Source organism: Notolepis coatsorum (genome assembly GCF_963971535.1).
Source record: "Notolepis coatsorum genome assembly, chromosome: 3".
Taxonomy (NCBI): Eukaryota; Metazoa; Chordata; class Actinopteri; order Aulopiformes; family Paralepididae; genus Notolepis; species Notolepis coatsorum.
In genome coordinates, this window is record NC_140167.1 from 32,192,298 (window position 1) to 32,216,772 (window position 24,475).

Here is a 24,475-nt window from a genome sequence, read left to right on the forward strand (position 1 = left end):
CCTGGCTAGTGAAGTAGCGAGGCCAAGGGATAGAGAGCTATTGTGTACTCGGCTCTCATCAAGAGAGAGCGCCCCGTTATTGGGCTCTGCTGCCGTTGCTAACGGGGAAAAGAGGCGAGCGTGGGGACAGGCAGCCTACACTCATGCTAGAGAAGCTGTGATGAGAGACACTCAGGTGTGTGACATGAGTCATCTGTCCCTCTCAACCTTCTCTCTCTCTCTTTCAATGTCTCTTCATCGTGCAACAATTGCATGTTCATCATGTACAACATTTGAATGTTTGTGTGCAGCTTACTTTAATCTTGCACATTGTGAGGATGCCAAAAGACAAATTGTGCCTGTTTTTAAGTAACATCAAGAGAGGTGTATATTTTGCCTTGTATTATATGTTACACTTGTGTGTTATATAATATCTTCTGATCAGAACCTTTTTATTTTTCAGATGGGACGGAAATGAAGGAGAAGAGCACTTAAAGGTGAGGGGTCAAAACTGTTGGATATAGATATAGAATAATGAATACAATATTCTATTCCAATGCCTGATTCTTGTTTCATTTGGTTCCCCTAGGCTTCCGAGACAAGTCTGGAAGAATTCTTGGAGGAACTTGATGCCCTGACCGACTCTGAAGTCTGTGATCACAAAGATGGCGACCTAAACATTAAATCACCATCCAGCCTGGATGCGATGAGGCCTGAGGAAGTGGTCAGTGGTCCTGGCTCTGCCCCGGCTGCTCCTCCAGGAGTGGACACTCTCAGTCAGGCAAAGGCGGAGGCTTCGTCCCCTCTTGCTCATGAGAAGAAAGTCCGCTTCTCAGAGGAGCTCATCCAGGAAGCTCCCGCCCGGCCTGTCACGGGCGGTCAGAACTCACTCCACTCAGACACCAGAGGACCCAGCTCATTAAAAGCGTCCTCGCCCAGGAAAATCAAACATGAAGTACGGAGGCCAAAGCAGGCTCCTGAAAGTGTCCAGGACCATGGTGGTGGCCTCCCGGACCAGGGCGATCTGCCTGCTCCCGTTGCCCAGCCACAGAGCTCCTCTGAGCACAGAGCACCTCCACAGCAGCCCTCTGAAGCTCCTGTTGTTTCTGAAACAGAGTCCACTGTAAAACACAGTGTGCCCCCTGCTGTTCCCAACTCTCCCCCTGCTGTTCCCAACTCTCCCCCTGCTGTTCCCAACTCTCCCCCTGCTGTTCCCAACTCTCTCCCTGCTGTTCCCAACTATCCCCCTGCTGTTCCCAACTCGCCCCCTGCTGTTCCCAACTCTCTCCCTGCTGTTCCCAACTCTCCCCCTGCTGTTCCCAACTCTCCCCCTGCTGTTCCCAACTCGCCCCCTGCTGTTCTCAACTCTCTCCCTGCTGTTCCCAACTCGCCCCCTGCTGTTCTCAACTCTCTCCCTGCTGTTCCCAACTCGCCCCCTGCTGTTCCCAACTCTCCCCCTGCTGTTCCCAACTCTCCCCCTGCTGTTCCCAACTCTCCCCCTGCTGTTCCCAACTCTCCCCCTGCTGTTCCCAACTCTCCCCCTGCTGTTCCCAACTCTCCCCCTGCTGTTCCCAACTCGCCCCCCCCTGCTGTTCCCAACTCTCCCCCTGCTGTTCCCAACTCTCCCCCTGCTGTTCCCAACTCGCCCCCTGCTGTTCCCAACTCTCTCCCTGCTGTTCCCAACTCGCCCCCTGCTGTTCCCAACTCTCTCCCTGCTGTTCCCAACTCTCTCCCTGCTGTTCCCAACTCGCCCCCTGCTGTTCCCAACTCTCTCCCTGCTGTTCCCAACCCTCCCCCTGCTGTTCCCAACTCTCCCCCTGCTGTTCCCAACTCTCCCCCTGCTGTTCCCAACTCTCCCCCTGCTGTTTCCAACTCTCCCCCTGCTGTTTCCAACTCTCTCCCTGCTGTTCCCAACTCTCTCCCTGCTGTTCCCAACTCTCTCCCTGCTGTTCCCAACTCTCCCCCTGCTGTTCCCAACTCTCTCCCTGCTGTTTCCAACTCTCTCCCTGCTGTTCCCAACTCTCTCCCTGCTGTTCCCAACTCTCCCCCTGCTGTTCCCAACTCTCCCCCTGCTGTTTCCAACTCTCCCCCTGCTGTTTCCAACTCTCCCCCTGCTGTTCCCAACTCTCCCCCTGCTGTTTCCAACTCTCCCCCTGCTGTTTCCAACTCTCCCCCTGCTGTTCCCAACTCGCCCCCTGCTGTTCCCAACTCGCCCCCTGCTGGAGAGGCCTGTACCTCACTACAGGAGAACTGTGTCCAGCCGGTGGAGCATCCCAAGAGCGACATCAGCAACAGGAACACAGGTGTGCCACGGTGCCATAGCATTTCGTCCTCAATCCCCTGACGGAGTACTCGGGTGGCCTTCAGAACTAATTTTGGGTTTTCTTTTAATAGAGGAGCTAATAGATGCCGGCCTATCGGTCCTGAGCCTGGAGTCGGGAGCGACGCACCCAACGCACACCACCAGCACAGACAAGGTCAGTACAAGAAACAACAGGACGGATGGAGGGAGGCGCAGACGGGCGGAGAGTGGAATGCATGAATCCATAAAACAGGATTTTAGTGACGACGTGATCCAGTGCATCTGAATTTCTGATGTGGAAAATCTTGATTCATCACCACGGAGGCCTGCTTGCAGCGTTGAAGGGGGACAGGAATAGCCTTGTGAGAGAGTGTGCAAGCAGTCTAATAATGCATTGCCGCCCACATAGGCCATGCATATGGAAACGCCGTGGACTCTATAGCTTCCAAGAGCTTCCAGATTAAAGGGGCACTTCACCAAAAATGAAAACAATGCTGATTTACTTTACACATAATCTCACACACATCCCAAAACAGTTTTGCCCACATTAATTTAGTTTGACAGTTATTGAGAGTAAATTAGTTTGAATAAGGCCACCAGTGATGCCATGAAATTATAAGGTAGTAGTCCCTATAAGACCACGAATTGTCAACACCAGGATTCAATGTCCCCGATGACATCACTGGTGGCCATATAGTAAATATAGTGAGTCGCCAAGCTTAACCAGTTTGTTAGGAGTAACGCGATTGGCGCTGAAAAAAACGTCAGTGGCCAATCGGATCGCGCAAACCGAACGCGGAAGTGCAACTCCGTTACGGAAAATATACACGCTCCCCGGTGACATCACTGGTGGCCATTATTCAAACTCACTATATTTACTATATGGCCACCAGTGATGTCATCGGGGACATTGAATCCTGGTGTTGACAATTCGTGGTCTTATAGGGACTACTACCTTATAATTTCATGACATCACTGGTGGCCATATTTACTCAATAACTGTCAAACTAAATGAATATGTGTAAAACTGTTTAGAGTTTTTGAATGTGCGTGAGATTATGTACAAAATAAATTGTCATTGTTTTTGGTGAAGTGCTCCCTGTGCAAACAGTTACATATGATGATTGTAGATAAAAATGTATGTTGTTTTAACTATTCATGTTTTTTTCTTTTCAGGCAAGAGAGAATGGGAAGATTGTCTGAAGGATGTTTTCAAGCTGAATGTCTCGTTTTCAAGCTGAATGTCTCGTATGAGAAACACTGAAACCAAAACACACTGAGATACATTGACTTTTTAGTTGAATACTACATTTTGCTTCCAGTAGCTAATTTGGAGATTGTCTGTTTATGGCTTTTAGACACATAGAAAGTCAGAATGCTGTGTGTTTTGAAAGTATCTACAGTAAGATGGTTACAATTTGAGAAAGAAATTTGGACATGTGGTGTTTTCTTTTTTACCATTGTCCTTCTTCCTCAAATACTTTGCTTAAAGCACTTTATGAATATTGGTAGTGTCTGTATGAGTATTGACACGTCATTCTGTACATTAACAAGCTCATTGAATGTCTGTCTTTGTTTACATTTGGAGGGAGATTTGATGGTACCTATTGTACATATGGTACACAAGTCTCAGAACGATCAGTTCAGGGGTCTATCTCATCTGACTCATTCTCCCACAAATTAACGTTAGATTACGTAATCTAGTGCCTGACTTTTGCCATAGTGTTATTTTGAATTGTTAAACGTAATCTGCATCATATGCTGTTGTACACCTAACGTCTGCGCTATCTCAAAATCCTGAGGCGATATCTATCAACTGCTTCCAATGTGTGTATGTAAATGGCCTTTCTTACATAAAGAAGCAATCAATGCAAGTGCATTATTAAAGGGTACATTTGGGATTTTAAATATCCTTATGTCATTGGTCATAGACCAAGATGTTGGTTTTTGAGAAGTTGGCAACAGCTTACAATTAGGGGTTGTTAATGGATACTAAACCACATATCGCCAAATTACATGCAACCTGTTTAATTTACTTCCTAAATTGTAGTGAAAGTAAAAAGTGATTTTTAAGAGGTATGGTTTGAATCCCAAACAATCCCAATCCCAATCCCCTTGACTTGTTCTCATTCACAATTTTCAAGTCCTTTATTCACTGTAATTCCATAATATGTTATTAAACTAGGGGGTGGCTCACAATTCAAGGCAAAAGTGATTTTTTAATTGAAAATTATAAAACAAAAAACACATCAATCTAAATTGTATTCTTAAATATATAATGCAATAGCACATTGTGTAAAACTATAAAGGTGATGTGTTTACATTATCAACCTGTATTCCTATATTTGATGAGGTCATGCAGAACCTGTGGATTTAATTCTCCGCCCTCATGTGCCTTTTAAATTATATTTCTGTCCACTTTTAGCCAACATTGTGTTGTCGATTCACAGCCAGCACGGCTGATGGCTAATTGTCATGATTAAGTAGAGCAGGGCTGTCTTGGACTCGGTCCATGACTCCAGAGTCTGAACGTTGGGATTCAGCCATAATTCCCATGGGCAATATCACAGTGTTGTGTTATGTTTTCTAATTGTGAACTAGAACTATTACAATTCTTTTTTTGAAGGCTTCCTCACCGGGAACTGTACCGTAAATTGTTGTGCCTTGCGTATTATTGGGTTCGAAAGATATTGAAGATGTTACCGCTTCATGTCATGGTTTTCATAATGACAGTGTTCATGTACTGTGCTAACGGAGAGTTTGCACAGTGCATCATCTTTGTTGATTTGAACGATTTGCCTTTTATTTGGACTACCGAATGTTACCTACAGTAGGTTTTTGATTTTACAACCTAAAACAATGTTTATGTGCATTCGTGGTGTGCTTTTCTTTCTTCTCTCTGTACAGTGTATGGAAATAAATTATTTATGACAATTTTTATTTTGTATCATACCTAAGTAGAGCGAGTGACGAGTTTAATCTAGAGCCTTATAACAATTGTGTCCACAAAGCACTTTTTTTGTGTTTCTTTTGTGAATGCTACTTTGTCATGTACAGTCTGTACACCACTGCAACTTCATGTAGAAAAGGATTCGCAGACATGCCCCGAGCTGCACTGTAATCTGCAGCAAGATTCGCATGACGAAAAATGATCAATGATCTAGTCTAAAACACACGGGTAATACCGTGAAACAAGTCACAAGGGGTAGAGGCCATTCCAGCCGTCAGGAAGGACTGCTTTGTGCCGTCGTGAGAGATGGATCTACTGTTACTGAAAAGTGTGAATGGTTGGTAAATGAAAACCTTTGAACACTTTCTAATGGAAGCTGGGAAGCGGGATTAGATGGTGTCTGGTGTGAAGCGATGTGATGGTAATTCCGCCCTGTATATTCAGCCAGTATACTGTAGTGACACGACGCCAAACGTTAGGAACCCAGAATGGAATGAACTTCAACCACGCAGCTGTAAGGCACTTTTCTCTGATCAGTGCCTGTTAATTTTGAGATACAGTAACGGTCATGGTTTTATGCGTTTCCCTAATTAATTTGCCCATTCAAGGTTGTTAGATGTCTGTATTATCACCTAGCATAATGACACTGAAATCTGAGAGGTCTTTTTTCTGATTGTATTTCTATAAGTGCACCAATGTTCTCTATAGACTTGCATATACTGTAGGTTGGAAGAATAGTTGTGTGTGTGTGTACGTGTCATCCAGAGAGCTGTGTTCTCAGCTTTTTTTACTGTTCAGAAATGCTCACGTTAGTTTGTATCTGTGTGCAACGTAATCAATTGTGAAACAATTGGAGGGAGGCATACAGTATATCAATAAAGGTTTTATCTATTTCAGACCTGATATCCTCTATTTTCTTTTACCACACAATCCAGTTAGTATCATGACTTGCACTGTTTTGTTGCATATCCATTCTCCCCCTCTATCTCTCCCCCCTTCCTTCTGCCTCTCTCTCTCTCTCTCTCTCTGATGCACCTGCGGCTCTAGATTCCTAAATCTCTGGAGAGTTGAAATGGGGGGGAGGGGGGGGCACGGAATACAATGGCACTGTGGTGAAAGCGAGACTAGGACATGGCGGGAGAAAGTAGAACACACCCCATGCAGGGGTCTGACCACGGTCCAGAATTATGAACGAGTTGGAAGGAACCCTGTGAAAGCCAGGTGTTGTCCTGTTAATCTGCCGCCACGTCGGGAGCCCAACCTGATTAATGAGCTCTCTGCAGGCCTGTCACGTTGGAAACTATCCCCTCCCTCCCCTCCCCCCAACCCTCACTGGTTGGATCTCTCCTGGGTGCTACTCTTTTAATTATCTTTTCCACAGCCACTCTCTAGGGCAGCCTACGGTCATTAAGACCATAGCGCTTTGGGCCGGTGACCTGTGCACAGTGTCTTTGTTTACCGGTGGCTCTCATGTTCACTTTCATATTATTTGCTGATGCTACGGTACATTCCGTATCTTTGAACCAAAGCACAGTAGGATTTTAGTCGCAGTTAATTTCATCTTTCATTTCATTCATTAGCTCGGTCACCTTTTTTAGAGCAACAGCCGAGGGTTTTCAGCGACATTAACATTCCTGCTTCACTGCTCTAAGCTGCTTGAAGGGTGTGAGGCGACGGTGCGCTACAGTGAGTGTATTTGGAAATGATAAACCCTGTAGGCTGTGAGGGTTGAAGTGTAGGATTATGTCACCTATACCGGTGCAGTGACGCAAAGACTCTCGATCGCAGACGCTTTTCTGTCAAAAGAGGAGAAGCCAACAGGAGCTCAATTGTCGACCCACGCTTCTGTAAAGCTGCAGTGTAGGTAGCGTCGAGGCTCGCTACATGAAACCAAGCCCGTTGCCGCGAGTGAGGCGAGGTCCATTTTCATGTGCATAAACCCATCATCAGTCCTGTGGTCGCGAGAGAAGACTCCCACGAAGTCAGTCTCTTAAAGAAACGCACCAACATTTTGGGAAATTAGCTTACCGTCTTCTCCAGAGAGAGACAAGATAGATACCAGTTTCCTCTCTGCGTTCAGTAGAAAGCTATCTGGCTGCACGTTAGCCTAGCTTAGCACAATGATTGGAAGCGGACAGTGCCGGTTAGCCTAGGCATTGTCCAACTAACACCTCTCTCGAAGGCTAACCGGCACTGTCCGCTTCCATTCATTGTGCTAAGCTAGGCTAACGTGCAGCCAGATAGCTTTCTACTGAACGCACAGAGAGGAAACTGGTATCCATCTTCTTGTATCTCTCTGGAGAAGACAATAAGCTAATTTCCCATGTTGGTGTGTTCCTTTAAATTAAGGTTCCACACTGCCCCCCACCTGTCCTGTCAGATCACCACGTCTCATGGGAACCTGCTGTGGAGATGCTTGGAGTTAACATGAACTTTCGACTGTTGTGGTTTGTTGTGGAAAATAAACCCCTTGAGCTACGCGTCCACTGCTGCCGTTAAAGTCTGGGGGGAAAACAATAAGACGCAGTGTCAGATTTCCCTGAAATTATGCTTTCCCTAAATAATACCCTCTGTGGAACCTACAATGTTTGTTTGATTTAGAAACATGAAAATAAAGGAGGTCCTACTTAATCAGATCGCACACAGTGAAGAGTGTCAGGAATGAGGAAAGGGAAAAGGTTGATAATGGGACAAAGGTCATAAGCCAGATTTGAACCCATGATATTGCTTTTGTCATCAACATAATTTGGTAGCCAAAATTCTGCTTGCGTGTCAAAATACACGCACATCTTTTGAGTTGAAATCATAGCATTGGAACATGAGATAGTCACGTGTTGTCTCCATGGCTCTCGTTCTTTGCTGCAGTGAGCATTAGAGCTTGGTCAAAGCACTTTGGAGGTTTAACCCATTTAAACCTAAAACGCCTGCTAATAATGCATTATATAGCCTGTATATACACACATGTGTTTCCCGGTTTCAATGGGGGTAATGCCTTTGTATGCCAGGTTAGACTATATTATTGCACTGCACTGTCTTTCTGCGGGGAAAACTCCAGGGACATTCTGGATGAAAGCATTTGACTAGGTGACCAAAATGCACAGCCAGGTGGTCAGATGTCCCATGGTTTCATCCAGACTGTCCCTGGAGAGCTGCATAGCCAGAATGTCTATATGCCCTAGCCTGCTGAGATACCAGGCCGTCCCAGGAAAGCCATAGTTTGAACTCTCCCGGGCTAGTATGGGGCCCTTTGGAAGTGTTTCATTATAGTTGATTGGCATCAAGGTTGAGCAGGAGAAAGGTCAGCTCCTGCCCCGTCACCTTGACTAGACTTCACACAGATAGGTAGTTGTTGACAGCTCTTTATTGCCTACTGAGCGTGTGCGTCATCCCCTCGGCCCTCACAGATTAGGATGTAACCACGCCTTAGCAGCTGTCCCAGTACATGGAGAACATGTTCTTTCTCCTTCCCCATGCCTGAAGATGTAGGGGGGGGGGGGCTGCCGCTTGTCATGTAGATGGAAGGGGCTGTCCTTTCTATTAGTGTCATCCAACAACCCTATAGTATAGTCGATAGCCTGTGTATATTGACCTATAGCCTATTTTGCATTCAACTATACTTCCTTTGCTGAATTAATCTGTTTCATCTGAGCTAAATGTACCGGATAAAGTTAGGCAATGTCAAATTATGTAAACGGATGGAAGAATGGAAAAGCCCTATACTGTATCTAAAAATGGTGCTACGTTACGGAGTCTGGGAACTTATAAGTCTCCAGTGATTCAGTTTCCACTTCCTGCAACTGAATTGTATATCTAATATTGCTAAGTCACAAATATAATCCCATTCAGTGAACAATGGGCAGCGTTTTGTCCCAATATGATATTACATGGCTTTAGTGGATTAAATACTGTAAATATATTTCAACCTGCTTGTTTGGGACTGGATATAATGACAAAAGGATGTTCTGTCTATGGTTGGGAGAAGCAACTACACTTGTAGCCGTAATTTTTCAGTCTAATCATGTCAAATAAGCCCATGTTTTTGATTGTGCTTTGATTTGTTTCCTTGTGAAGACAGTAGATACAGTATCCAGTTTCTAGGAAATAAAGCTGGAGAGAGTAGTACTTAGATCTGCTCTAGGTTAATAAAGCTGGAGAGAGTAGTACTTAGATCTGCTCTAGGTTAATAAAGCTGGAGAGAGTAGTACTTAGATCTGCTCTAGGTTAATAAAGCTGGAGAGAGTAGTACTTAGATCTGCTCTAGATTAATAAAGCTGGAGAGAGTAGTACTTAGATCTGCTCTAGATTAATAAAGCTGGAGAGAGTAGTACTTAGATCTGCTCTAGATTAATAAAGATGGAGAGAGTAGTACTTAGATCTGCTCTAGGTTGACAACTTGATACACCTTCACCCATGTGGTCCTTGTTACGTTGCTGTGCTGTCATGAAAAACAGACATTTATAGTCCAGCGGTGACTTGATTGGAGTGTCCAATAAAAATAAAAAGTCATGAATAGAGATTGTTTTGAATGTTTGTGTCTACTGATGCACACGTCCTTTTGTTTAGCGGTACTCCAATACTGAGTGATGCTCATCCCACCCCCCAAACCCAACAACTATCCATGCAGTGGGTGGCACAATGGTTAGCACTGCTGCCTCACAGCAAGAAGATCCTGGGTTTGAACCCCAGTGCTGTCATGAAAAACAGACATTTATAGTCCAGCGGTGACTTGATTGGAGTGTCCAATAAAAATAAAAATAAGTCATGAATAGAGATTGTTTTGAATGTTTGTGTGGATGATGCAGTGTCTATTGATGCATAATCCCATAAATAGTTACCCCTCCCGTCAATTGAAAAGCCTATTGTAAACTGCCTTCATATTGTTGCCCTGTTTCACGAGGCTGCGTGTTAATAGGTTAATAGGTTTTGTAATGGCGTCTTGCTCAAACAATGGGATATTGAAATACTTTTGATTCCTCCGGCTTTGTTGGAAAGGCCTCTCCGTGAATGTTCTTCCAATTATTACACCACACAACACCTCTCCACTCCAGACGAGTTTCAAAAGTACATTTGCGAGTAGAAACTATGCTTTTGCGCCTCTATGATAAAACGTTAACATTATGAGCTGTGCCAAACGTTCACTTATGTCCAGCACAGTGCTGATTCTGCATAATAATAATAATGATAATACGCTTCTCTTTGCCTCATTTCAAACTACTTTTAAGCATCTGCTATGCTGTACTAGCATATAACCCATATGGATTGACAGTTACTGTTGCAGATATATAGTTGCATATTATGGATCTATATACTGGTACATCATATGGTGGTCTGACACGAAAAGATGTCGTCGAACAATGTTAAGCGTTTATATATTATAAGTACATTTGCCAGTAAACTTCCAAGGTCAGTGTGCTCAGAAAAGCCCTATGAGAACAATATTATTGTGTCAGGTTTTCAGCTAGATGTTCTATTATTCACAAAGGATGGCCTAGTTGGGCCTAAAATGGGCCAATCAGCATTCTTTCCTGATTTAGCTTTAATTAGGTTGTTCCACTTAATTTGATAAGATCTGTGTACAAAAATAAACAAAGCTGAAGATTTCTCTGAGCCCTGGTCTTCCAAGAAGTCGGCTGTAATTTTGCAGTCCAATATCTGGCCTTAAAAAGAGACAAAGCTGCAAGAAATCTTCAGCTTAACTTTCTCTCTTATAGCATCTCTTGATATTTTTGCAGATGAGGCAACCCTTATCTCCAGAGATCTGTCTGGGTGACTATAGGTTCAGGAGTCAGAAGGTCACAAGCTGCCTCCTGACTCAAACAAGGCCCTCTGCACTGATCTACTCCCTCATCAATAGGTCGGTCATTACCCCTCACAGCTATCACAGCAGGCGATATAACTGGTATTGAAAACGAGTCTGTACTCTCTGTATTACTGTATTTTTATCACAAACATTGGTTTGTGACGTGATACGGACGTTGGTCTGTTGTACAATCATCTTTGTTTCTGAAACCGCAATAACTTCCCGGGCGTATTGCTATTGACAAAGCATTACTTCACCGAACCGTCTCCTCACATCACAAATGCAACATACCCCATTACTGAGGCACATAAAGCTGCTTTAGCGGTACTCCAATACTGAGTGATGCTCATCCCACCCCCCAAACCCAACAACCATCCATGCAGTGGGTGGCACAATGGTTAGCACTGCTGCCTCACAGCAAGAAGATCCTGGGTTTGAACCCCAGTAGGGGCCTTTCTGTGTGGAGTTTCTCCCTGTGTTCTCGTGGGTTTCCTCCAGATACTCCAGTTTCCTCCCACACCATAAAGACATGCATGTTAGGCAGGGACTACAGATGAAAACTAGCTCATTAGCTAATTCTGGCACATTTACATTGATGTGGAAACTGAATATGTGGATTAATGTGCACTGTCCCTGAGGGACATTTTAAAATAAACAATGTGCTTATCCACACAGCCAAACAGTCTTTCTTTCAGAGAGGGTCGGCTCAAAATAGCACCAAGCGGCATTGTGTAATGTAATGTGTTCCTCTTTCCTTTGTACACTGTTAAGCACGGAGCCCTCTAATCAATACTCCTCCCTCTCACACGCCACTCACTGTTCAAGTAGAAAGAGCAACGGGCGGTTGGTCTTATTTCCACTCCGGAGTTCACCAGACTCTGAAGTGTTTCTGGGAGTCTGGGCAGACAGACTCAAAAGACGGATGTTCTTGGGGTTTTGACGGCAGCTCCTCTGCTCACGTAATGCTATACAGTTGATTTAGATTTCAGGCTATAATACCATACATATTTGATTCATATTTTGATATTGAAAACCTTTATTTATCCATGAGGGATTTGATTTGATTTGTGGTCTTAAAATGTGTAGAGTCTGTGCTGGCGTGGATATTATTACTGGCAGCCCACATACTACTTCAACCCAATTAAAGCCATGTGAGTTAAAGGGATAGTTCAGATTTGTCTAATTATTATTTTAGTCCCATGGTCAGAGTTCTGGCTCTGAGCGAACTGAAACTAAAAAGTTATCATCCACACCACGACAAATAGGGTGGGCCATATATATATATATATATATATATATATATATATATATATATTTTTTTTTTTTTTTTTTTTTTTTTAAATCAATAGAGAGGGGTGTCTAAAATGTGTGTTGTTTTGTGGGGAATTCAAATATGGGCTTATTTTTCGGATAGGATAACCAACCTACATCATTTTGGATTTCAAAATGGCCCATTTTACCATTTGTAACCCCTTGGCCATACATGGGTGCCAACATGAATCTGAAGGAAATCCTATCATGCAAGGTGTCTAAATTATGCGTTTCTTAATGGGGAATTCAAATGTGACTTAATTTTTGGGATAGGATAACTCTAACTTACATCATTTTGGATTCCAAAATGGCAGTTTTTACCATTTTTAACCCCTTGGTCATACACAGGTGCCAGAATGAATCTGAAGGAAATACTATCATGCAAGGTGTCTAAATTATGTGTTTCTTAATGGGGAATTCAAATATGACTTAATTTTTGGGATAGGATAACTCTAACTTACATCATTTTGGATTCCAAAATGGCAGTTTTTACCATTTTTAACCCCTTGGTCATACACAGGTGCCAGAATGAATCTGAAGGAAATACTATCATGCAAGGTGTCTAAATTATGTGTTTCTTAATGGGGAATTCAAATATGAGTTCATTTTGGGGATAGGATAACTCTAACCTACATAATTTTGTATTTCTAAATTGCCAAATATTCCCATTCAAATCCCTTTAGAAGATTTATAAAGATATGGGAAATCATTTATAATGACAAAGCCATCAAATTGATGAATAAGTGAACTGCATATAACTGGAGACAACTCCAAAGATCAATAATAATAATACTAACAATAATAAATTGTATTTGCAATGCTCACAAAAATCGAAGTGCTAAATCTCTATCTCCTGACTTCTTGAACGTTGCCAGGTTTCAATGTCTTGCTTGGACTCATTCTTGGAGCAATATCCTGCTGGTCTCCTACGACCTACTGTACTGCTTTAGCCATCAACCTACAAACACAAACTTAAAGTCAACATCAGCCATAAAATGGTAACAATGCCGGTGACTGAGGCCTCTGCTAAGTACATTTCACAAGAAAAGAAAAGGGATAGAGGGATAGGGGCTCAGGAGACCAGCAGGCGGCTGATGTCCAAGAATGAATCCAAGCAGGACTTGTGCAACCTGGTAAAGTTCAAGAAGATAGAGGATTGATGGAGCCCCATGGATGTTCTCAATACATTGAGGTTTGTTTAAATGGTTACTGAGGTTTCTGCTGAGTAGTTCTGGGAAGTATTTGGAGAGCTCACCTATTTATGGCTGATGACGTTGACTTTAAGTTTGTAGGTTGATGTATATGGCCCGCCCTACCACGACATGCAAGTGTAACTGAGGTACCGCGTGTCTATCCACAGTCACGATGGACAGTGTAGTGAAGTGGCTGTGGACGTTAAGCAGTACTGCAAGTAAAAACTCACTCCCCAGAGGCATCCAGACCCATTAACAAGAGGTGAGTTCACCTCTTGGTAGCGGTCGGCGATGTCGCCCGCGGCGGCGGGAGACCGGGCTTCAACTCCCACTCAGGGCATGTCAAATGAGAACGGTTACACAGATACAAGTTTTAACTATCCACAACAGAAAGCGGCAGTCCTCTCACATCTCCCATGCCTCGTGTCTTGGAACTAGCCCCAATGCATAGTAGACATCACGTCGGTCTGAGACAAGAATGGAGCATTAGAAATGCATGAGCACCACTGTTTTCTGTTGTGGATGGTTAAAACTTGTATCTGCACGTTGTGATGTGGAATTGAACCATGTGTTGCTGCATGTCTTTTTTTGATCCACTTTTTCTCCCATTTTCTATTTTTCTCCCATCCCAATTTTCGTATCATCCAATTCAACCCTCCCCTGTCTCGAACGCTGTTTCTTGCCTCCCACAAGCCGGCTGCAATGTGGACTAAGTCATACATTGCACGAGTCCCCTCCGATACTCGAGGTACAGATGAATCTTTTCAGAATCGGGTCCCTTCTGCCACTCCAATGTCACTTCGATGTCAGTTTAGAACTAGCACTAGGTGTTAATTTTCTGCAGTAAACAAAATGAGGGTACTTAACTTAAGTGCTCAAGTTAATTTTCTGCTGTAAACAAAGCGAGAGTACTTAACTTAAGTGCTTCCCCAGGGAGGGGGTCGGGGGCTACTGCCCTCAGACCCACAAGATAATTTGTATATGGGCAGTCTGACTTGGGCTACTGTACCATATATTAGTGTTGCAATGCATGATAAATAAACAGTGAAAAAAGCTAAGAAATTGGATGGGGCTGGGACATTTGGGACGAATAAAAATGTAAGATGAAAATCTTTCCAGCCTGTGGCAGGCAGTGGAGGTAGGGCTGGGCGATATGGCCTAAATATGATATCACGATATTTTCTGACCTTTCGGCGATACACGATACGCATCACGATGTTTTTCTTTTTTTCCCCAAAATTCATTATGAGGCTTACCAAGACAGTATTTGAGTTTGCAAGCTAACATTAAAGACAAAATAAAATACCCATGCATTTAGCATTTTTATATTATATATTAGATTTAGATTATTGGATTATTAGATTATATATTGCATATATTTAGCAATGAGATATTATATGATTTAGATATGAAATATGATGAATTGAAAATGGGGGACCCTGATGTAAACAAGACGAAAGTCTTTCTCTGGTCTGCATCCTCCAGTCCGCTGTTGACTGTTGTTGTATTGAGCTGTACTGTATTGTACCCATGCTGCAATCTTTTAATAACGTTCTCATTCATTCAGTCGGCAAACAGAATCATTTTGATTGACAGTCGCGTCTGCCAATTACGTCACATCGCTTGCACCCGCCCTGCTGTTCTTAGCACCAATCGGAAAGCGCGTATTTATTTTTTACTTCCGCCATGGAGAGCTCAATGACAATAACAATGGCAGCTCGCCGCGTCCGACGTTTAGCTTTTAGCTCCGCAGAAGGACTAAACGACTGGAGGCATAATGATTTTACTGAAACGGATGTTATAATAAAAGCCTTTCCATACATCTGTCTGATTGAAAACTTTATTAACAGACCGCAGAATGGGCACAACTGAGTCAGCACGGGCTGAGATATGAACGAGCTTGCTATATCTAGGTCGACCTCGGTCGGCACTATGTAAATACGCTGATGTTATTGAAAGTGTAACTATATAGAGACCTCTGAACAGGTCCTGCATTATTATTATTATAACGTTAATGCCACAACGAATGCCTTTGTTATCATAAGTAGTCACCTTTGATGCAGTAGTGTGTGTGTGGGGCGGCGCTGTTCAAAAGTGTCAACGTGTGGACCAGATTGACGCGACACAAGCCTCTTGGGCAAAACATCACGATATCCACGATACGTTTAAAAAGTGTATCGTTAATGAACTGTACCCGATATTTATATAATATCGTCATATCGCCCAGCCCTAAGTGGAGGTGTGAAATCCAGAACAATAGAAGTCACAAAGTGGAGTGGTGGAGTAGTGGTAGAGTAGCAGTAAAAGCTGGACTTCTAAGGGCTTCTATTGTAACAGCAGTCGCATCTTTCCACCTGCGCGGCTCGATCTTTCAGCGTCAGGGCCAGGGGTCTGGGCTTTGGAGGGGCCCCGCCCCCGTCGCTTCCTGATTCTACTGCGCAGGCGCACCAACCGACCTGTAGGAGTCGCTGTCCACAACGCCCGATCCCCACCCATCAGTTTCCCTCCCCCTAATACTGCCAATGTGTATTAGTGTGGACGACTAGCTAAACTGAAAGCAATGTGGAGCGCTGGGCTCCAACAGGGAGGCGTACCTGTTCGAGCCCAGTCTCCAGTATTCGTGGTGAGCGCCTTGCCCACTGCACCACGTAGCCGCCCGTGTTGCCACATGTCTGAAGCTTCCCAGTTCATTCAGAACCCAGCCAGAACTCTGAGCATGGGACTCTAAGTAAGCTAATGGTTCCACAGAGTACACTACTGGCAAGTATTTCATACCACTTAGTGTACAAATAATCCAAACTATCCCTTTAAGTAATATGTCAACAGTGGCCTTTTCAGAGTGCATAGCTATACTGTACATAATACCACAGTATATCACAGTTCATCAAAGGGCATCTGGATTCTTGAAAACAACTTTAGATGTTATAGTTAATGTAAAAGAAAGTCTTAATTTGTTTAAATAAGTCTTAGACTTGTGTCTAAGATAACATTGAATATTGCATGCTAGTTATTTTAAATGTCTGCATAATGTTTTATAATCTGATAAAGCCATAACACTTAAGCATTTTACAAGAATGTTTATTTGTACCTTGTGATATAGGTATACCTATCACACATACTGTAGTCTTAATAAAAAGTATCTATACACTAAAAGTTCATCGAGGCCAAAAGATGTACACCTGCCCTATGTACCAAACACACATACATTTACATATTATATATATATGCACATACCTGAGCGTAACTCAATAATGCAGGTTCCTCTATATCAGGAATCCATTTTTATCCAAGAAAGAAAATATGTGCCTATGTGAATGCAATATTGAATAGCCCAGCCCATGAATGGCAATGATATAGCATATGGTCCTGCTAAGCGTTGTAGGCCTGCATGTGCTTAATTTTAACGTCCTGCAAACAAGAAGCATCTCTGTAGACTATAATATATTTAACAAAATATGTATGCCAACATTGCCCATATGGACACAGGCCTATGACCGTCGAAACTGTAAGTAGCCTTAAGTTGACACGTTGATTTAAGGCATACAGTTGCAACATATAGCAGAAACCGCATAGTTGTTGTTGGAGTGGAAACTATTTCAATTGAAGCAGTAAGATCTTATCATTTCTCAGTCATAGGCATTAAGAATAAAGACATCACTTAGTTATACGTGCATGAAGCCTGTGCAATTCAGCATCATATGTGCTCTACGAAATTAGTTCCAAGAAGACCTACGTTTATGTATCCGACCCGCGGCACTGAGTCTGTGAGACACTTCTTGTTCGATCAGAGTGTGTGCGTGGGGGAGGGGCCTGATCTGATCACTGATCAGTCGATCAGTCTCCTCTGCGCAGGCCAGGTTGCCTAGTCTCGGCCTTGCTGGGAGAAACAGTGGCAGCATCTGCAACCGCTTGGTCTGGATCGCGCCTACTCGCGTCGGTGACCGGTCTGCGCGCATCCCTCGCCTCGTCCTCGTTGTGCACGCCGGTGCCAGCAGATCCCAACGGGCTGTAACTGCTCGCTCGGTTCTGAGAGGTCTGTCTGTCTTTCCCTACAGTGTCTGGTCTCTCCGCGGCTCCTGCGCCCGCCGTGTGGCTCCTCTGAGGAGACGCATAGAGCCCCATCTCCTCCTCGGAGTGCGCACTTTCTCTCCGAGCGCTGTCCGGGGAAACGGTGGCTCCCTCGGCTCTGCTCTCCCATCGAAACGCCTGACTCTCGGGTTTCGTACCCGGCCGGGTCTCATTGAGAGACACCATGTCTGTCTGTGTAGAGTTCGACTCTGAGACATTGCTGCTGCTTGAGGAAATGTTAGTCGAGATGTTCGCAGCGGCCGTGATGACCTCCTCAGACACCACTGGCTTCCCCGGCGCGGAAGAGGATGCATTGGTGGGCTTCCATATCAAGCTGTAGTAAATGGCCAAAATAATGGCAGCTAAGGACACAGACAATACATATGCAAACACCGTGGCTAGTCTCACCCACTTTTTGTTCGTCTTAGCAGCCATCTTAGCCTTTTTGTCCCCCGTATAAGTAGCGGGTTTGCCCCTCTCCATATTGGGCATGAAGTCCCGCTCTCTCATGTTGCCCCTGTGTTTCCCGCGATGCTCCACCACCCCGTCCGTCTTGAAGGCTTCTTGTTCTCCACAATCCAAGAGAAGATATAGGCACCAGATGGTTGGGAAAAGATTTCAGTTTCACAGCTAAAGTGATCAATGGTCAATCATTCATCATTTCATCCCCCCACAAAAAAGACACAGCGCCTAATATTCAGAACCCAGTGCAGCATTTCATCATGATGGACATCAAGCCTCCACTGGTCTGCTGCTCGTCTCAGCTCCCGACCGCCGCCGCGACACAAATGTTTATCCTCCTGACATGTCCAGGGCAAGTGCCGGTTGTAAAAGCCCAACGCGAATCCGCTGTTATAAGATTCGATTGTAATTTATTAAAACGATTAAGTGAGATCACACGGAACACAACTGTCTGTTATCCAGCAAATGAAGCGGCTGGCTCGGCTGAACAGGAGAGGAGGGGGAGGCTCTTAAAGAAGAAGCAGCAGCTGGGCGTCTGGAGCCCCCTGATGAAATCACAAACTCACACAAATCACCGGCGCTGCTACAAATGGAATGTAGTAACGGGGATGACATTTTAGCCATGTGATGCCGTTACTTAGCCTACATTTCTCTGACTTTCGCTTGCATGCATGCAACCCCCTATAGGAGAGCAAATAGGCCTGTTGTCTGAGGCTTGCTGACGATATGGATTATTAGGCGTTATTTGAGGCTTTTCTACCTCATTGATAACCGGGGAGCTTAAGTGGGCTAACAGCCTGAGCCATGGCTGTCCCGACACTCATCAGAGTGAGTCTCATCTTTGATCAGATACCTCACCCCACCCCACCTGTCTCTCTGGCACTTAGGGCACGTGTCATTTCAGGACCAGGGACAGCGCTGCACAGGACGTCTCAGTGCTTTTGGCCACAGGTACAGCGGGTGACAAACACGTCTACTGAGATTGATTGATTGATTGATTGATTGATTGATTGATTGATTGATTGAAAACTGTATTAACAGATTGCAGAATGGGTACAGTACAGCTCAATACACACAATTGTTAAGGGGGTGCAGACCAGAGAAAGACTTGGGTCTTGTTTCCATCAGGGTCCCCCCAATTAAATTCATCATAGAGGACAAAAGACCCAAATCCAAAGTGTCCCGCATCACACAACAACGCCAACCGTGTACATTAACTTGACACTATCATTGCGCATTCATTATGCTTGTGAAATAATAGGGCCATTACCTGTTCATAAATGACAGGGGGACTCACCAGCATACACTCTGTACTTTATTTGTTATTACATACAGCCCTCACCTCTCCCTCAATTTATTTCTGTTTACGTGACCCACTTATTCCTATCTACGTCACTCACCCCACATGTCTCCCTCTATTACGTCCTCATCTCACCTCTCCCCCCACATTACTCACCCGCCCCATAGCTGTACTAAAGCACCCACTTAGTTTTGTATATTCCCTGTATAAATACTTTGTTAGCTCGCCACTCTAGAGAGGTGCAACGTCGTGCATTATTTGCTGTACTCTGTATCTCCCCACGCTGCAATGTGACGCTTCGTTAAATTCGACCCTCAACCACGACTCTGTTGTCGGCAGTGAATAATCTGTTTAGGTTTCAGATTATTCCCCATCAATAACACCAGCCTGTGTAGTCGATCTATACACAGGCGTATAGAATTCCCTCATCTCGCTGGCCAATTAGTATATATAACCCACCTATCATCCTAATTATTAAGATACATCACCTTAGCAGCACATTCAATTATGTGTTACTTATGACAGTTATTTCACAAGCATAATACATTAACAGATGTGTAAAGAATGCATATGAATGTTCACAATGTTAACCATGTCACTACATACAAGTGGTGCTCTCTACAGACCCATAGAGTATAGGCCACACACACACATGCAGGGGGTAAGTGATGTATACTCTTTCTTGAGCTAAACAGTTTTAAGTTCTGTTATTAGTTCTAAATATATTTGTTTTAATGCATGGTCTTTGTTGTGTTAAATTATGTTGTCTGTTATTAATGATGACCCATAGTACTAGCCAAAGATGATTACCGTAATTCCTCTAATAGTAACCCCGGCTTGTATTTGTTTCAACTGTAGCGGGTACCAGGCTTGTATTAGGAGGAGGCCTGTATAAGAGGGAGGCCTATATTTCAAATTTTCAAACGGATCATAATGAATAAATCAACATTTTGTGTCAGTTTGAACCCAGTAAAATGTACTGGGTTCATTTATTGAAACCAAGTACTGTATGAAATAGTAAACAGTGCAATTACAGGTGGTCACTGGTCATTTCAACGTTTTCAAAGTGAAATCAAGTAACTAGCTCAGTATGCAGCTCAGTATATTAGTAACCCGGCTTGTATTAGGAGGCCGGCTTATAATTGCTTAGCTCAAGAGCGCACCCGGCCATTAATAGAGACCCGGCTTGTATTTGAGACCCGGTTACTATTAGAGGAATTACGGTACTCCAAGTTGCTTGCAATAACAAAGTAAGTAATAACAGCACTGGGCCCCTCCCTGTCCTATATCACAGATCTCTTAAGCCCTTACACTACCTTCAGGTCTCTCAGGTTGTCTGACCTGGGTCTCCTGGCCATCCCACGCTCAAAACTCAAACTCAGAGGCGACCGTGCTTTCACAGTTACAGTCCCCTAGACTATGGAATAGCCTTCCTTCTTCTATCAGACTTGCACCATCTGTCGATTCTTTTAAGTCTAGGCTTAAAACATACTTCCATTCACTAGCATTTGAATCTTCTTAATGGGTTTTGTGCTGCTTGTATATAGTGTCTATGTCTCTTCTATGTACTGATCTTTGTATGTCTGCTTTACCGTATTTTAATGTGTTCTTTTTTACAAGGCCTTGTACAGCACTTTGGTCAACATGCTTTATAAATACAGTTGACTTGACTTGTATGACATCACCATGTGATGTGTGATGGTCTAAGTTGAAAGAACTCCCAAGAGAAACATTTTCACTTTTCCTCAAAGGGGTCTTTTGCTAAAGGGCCATATTCAAGTAAATGGATTTTATTATGCTGATTCTCTGATGATTCATGTGGTGTCAATCAATCATATAATACCTGTGTATTTGCATCAGATATTGGCTTGGTTTCGCATCAGATATTGGCTTGGTTTCAAGCTTTATTTCCTTATTTTGCATGCTATCCAAACGACAGGGTGCTCTTGGTAGAAATTACAGTTCATCTATCATCATGTATATTAGTACACTGTACACTGCACAGTATTGTATATTGTATGGTAACTACGTCTATTCTGCATCGAACATTGTACATATGTCTAAACTGAACACTGTGACCTCATTTTTTTACTTCTAATTTTACTATGTTATTTTATTTCATACTTATCTTGTCTTGCACAGTCTCTGGAGCGTAACAGTAAGAAGCATTTTGTATAAAAGTATTCTGTACTTCTGTATGACAAATATTAAAGAAACTTGAAACATCAACATAATTGTATCTATCAGTGTATCTATCAGTGCCTCCCATTATGTGTGTGTAGGGGTGCTGGTAAGTGTACAATGTATGTGTTGTAAATGAGACATGTATGATCACATGCATTTCCCCTTGTGGGATAATAAAGTTGACCGTGACCTTATAATATAACACTGTACAGACAGTTTTGCACACATCATTTAGCAAGACAATAGACACACAAATCATTGAAAATTGAATCCAGATGAATTGCTGTTTTAGTGAATATATAGTATAAAGTAGCAGGATGAAGCCAACAACGGTTTTCTGGAAATACCTGTAGGCCTACTATACCTGTGCCAGACATTTCCATAAATACAATTTTCACATGCAGGGGTTTCTGGGGAGTGTGTATGGAAATGAACCCAGATGATGCACTTAAAATGTTGCCAAAATTGAGCAGGTTCAATTTAAATCCCCCTTTTTATATAGTGATATCTTACCTACGGGTTCAGCATAACTGCAATTACGATGTAACTGATAGCTAACCGAAATGACAAAAGTGTTCTGGAAAGCAACTTGTCAACATTTCAAAATGCCTGTGTGTCTTTCAGGGACACATGGCACCAGGCGGTGGTGTGACGACAACATCGTCACCCTTTGCTGTGGTAACGTGTGTGTTTTGTTGTCAATGCAGTGGTTAATTTGCAATGCATATTTGCCCGGTGTGTGTCCCAGGCAAGGCTGGGGTTATGAGTTAAACTACAGCACATCCCTTGGTGGTCAGAGCCAGGAGTGTAGCGCTTCACTGTTTAAAGACTCATGGTGTATAAGCACATTGCAGATAGGTAAGCATTACATTTGGATGGGAGATCACTGTCGAGGGACTAAGCATGAACAACAGAAGGTACACTCTGGAGCCTCCGCAGGTCAAAGGCTACCTGATCAAAGGAGACCGGTTCGTGAAATGGTCAGAGGTGAGTGAGCGCCTGTTAAACTATTTGAAGTGAATGTAATTGCCTCCCTTTAGGGAACCAGAGGCACTGGTTCTTTAAGATTTGGTGAGAAAAAATGGAAGCACTAAATTGTGCCTTACACTCCGGAAAGTCTGACACGTCTGTGTAATTATATTTAGTTGCTCTGGTTTAAATTGTCTCTGAGGCTTAAAACTGTAATTATTTGCATTGGAATGCATGGAAAGTTATGAATTGATCATACAGACCAAATTGCTTGGCGGCACGATGGGCCTACAGTATAACATTGGCACTAAGCAGTTTTATTAGTGTGTGCAAAACCCATAGCACCCTCCTCTGAAATTAGGACTCAACAAAGACGGTACCTGTCATCATGAAGATGGACTCTAAAGGCTATTACCTCTACTGGACCAACCAAAGCAAGGTGATTATATTTACTGTAGGCATCATGGGAGAAGCCAAGAAAACCACTACTCTGTGGATTCCAGTGAATCCAGAAATGGAACATGGCCTTTTATTCCGTAAAATGCTTTCCGACTACAGAAGGAATGCTGACAAAAAACCCAATTTGGTTTAGCCAGCGAACGCCATGGGTGGATGATCCACAGCCCCACATTGACACTGAATAATGTCAATACGTGTGAATAGGATCTAGCTAAGCTGCGAGATGCCTGAGAGCTGCACTGCGCCTCCCAGTCCCAGAAGCCTGCTAGAGGTTATTGATTGGTGTTGATGTGGGTTGACCAGCCTGTCGCCCCGCTCAGTGCAGCTCAACTCTCCCTGTGATGCTTATTGAGATAGCTACTTATCCTTTTGATTGTTTCTCTCTCTTCCCCCCCCCCCCCCCTCTCTCTCTCTCTCATATAGAGGTACCTTCTGGTCTTCAAAATGTTAGTATGCAAATCACTGAAGCCTAAATTACATTATGTGTGGGGCTGTAGGCTCAATCACAGCTCAGCATGCTCGGCTTTGAGCAGTGAATAACTCTACATGGAGGACATACAGTACATATTCTGCTAACCAACAGATCAGTCCTTGCCAAAGAATGACTTGTATCGCTATCCATATTTGGATGGGCACCTACATGTACAATTGAGGTGATTTCTACTCTCCTTGTTTCTAGGAAACAACGTTCCTGGATGTCGCTACTATCAGAGACACCAGATCAGGAAAATATGCAAAGCTTCCTAAAGTGAGTATCATTATGTAATGGTCTGAACGCTTTCCCTGCCATCCGATCCCAAGTCAAATTGTCTTGTCGTGATTCTCAAAAGCTCTGCAGGCTCTCAAATACAGAGCAAGCCCCGTAGTTTGCATATAAGAGGGAGTGGTGTATTTGCATTGCAAAAGTGGCAATAGACACATGGTTCTCTCTGTCTGTGTGTGTGTGTGTGTGTGTGTGTGTCTCTCTCTCTCTCTCTCTCTCTCTCTCTCTCTCTCTCTCTCTCTCTCTCTCTCTCTCTCTCTCTCTCTCTCTCTCTCTCTCTCACTTAGAACACAAGTTCAAGTTTTCTTTAGACATACCAGTAGCAACAGAAACAACGCCAAGTGGGAGGAAAATCCTCAAACGACAAGGCATTCTCTTCTCATTTACAGCTAAAATGGACGAGATCATCTTGGGATGTTACTGCGAGTTCTGCAGTTATAGTGTGGATGAACACCAAATCCTCTCCCACAGAGAACGGGTTGAATTGATGTGGGACTGGGAAGAGGGCGGTTGAATGACACATGGTGTGTTTTCCTGCCCTGGATTTGAACGGGTGTGAACGCTGCTCAGAGGTCCCAGCAGAGCACACTATCAGACCTCTTCCTGGTCTGTTTGACCTTTTTCCCATTTCCATTTCCGCTGCTCAGTGGGAACTCAAATGCTCACCATAATCCGAGTGGTCTTGAAATGTTCTGGAGACATTTGTTGGCACACAAGGGCCAGCTTTCTCTTGGC

The 24,475-nt window shown here is 43.7% G+C and overlaps 1 protein-coding gene across 1 annotated transcript in view; it reads left to right on the forward strand.

Moving 5' to 3' along the window:
* Positions 1-22,452: 22,452 nt before the first annotated feature.
* The window catches only part of plcb2 (phospholipase C, beta 2), a gene marked incomplete at both ends in the record, with an annotated part of 65,004 nt that continues 62,981 nt past the window's right edge, over positions 22,453-24,475 (forward strand). Inside the window, 3 exons of the mRNA XM_084311144.1 lie at positions 22,453-22,536; positions 22,880-22,957; positions 23,657-23,725. Coding sequence (XP_084167270.1) covers positions 22,453-22,536; positions 22,880-22,957; positions 23,657-23,725 — 231 coding nt within the window. The remainder of the gene's footprint in view (positions 22,537-22,879; positions 22,958-23,656; positions 23,726-24,475) is intronic.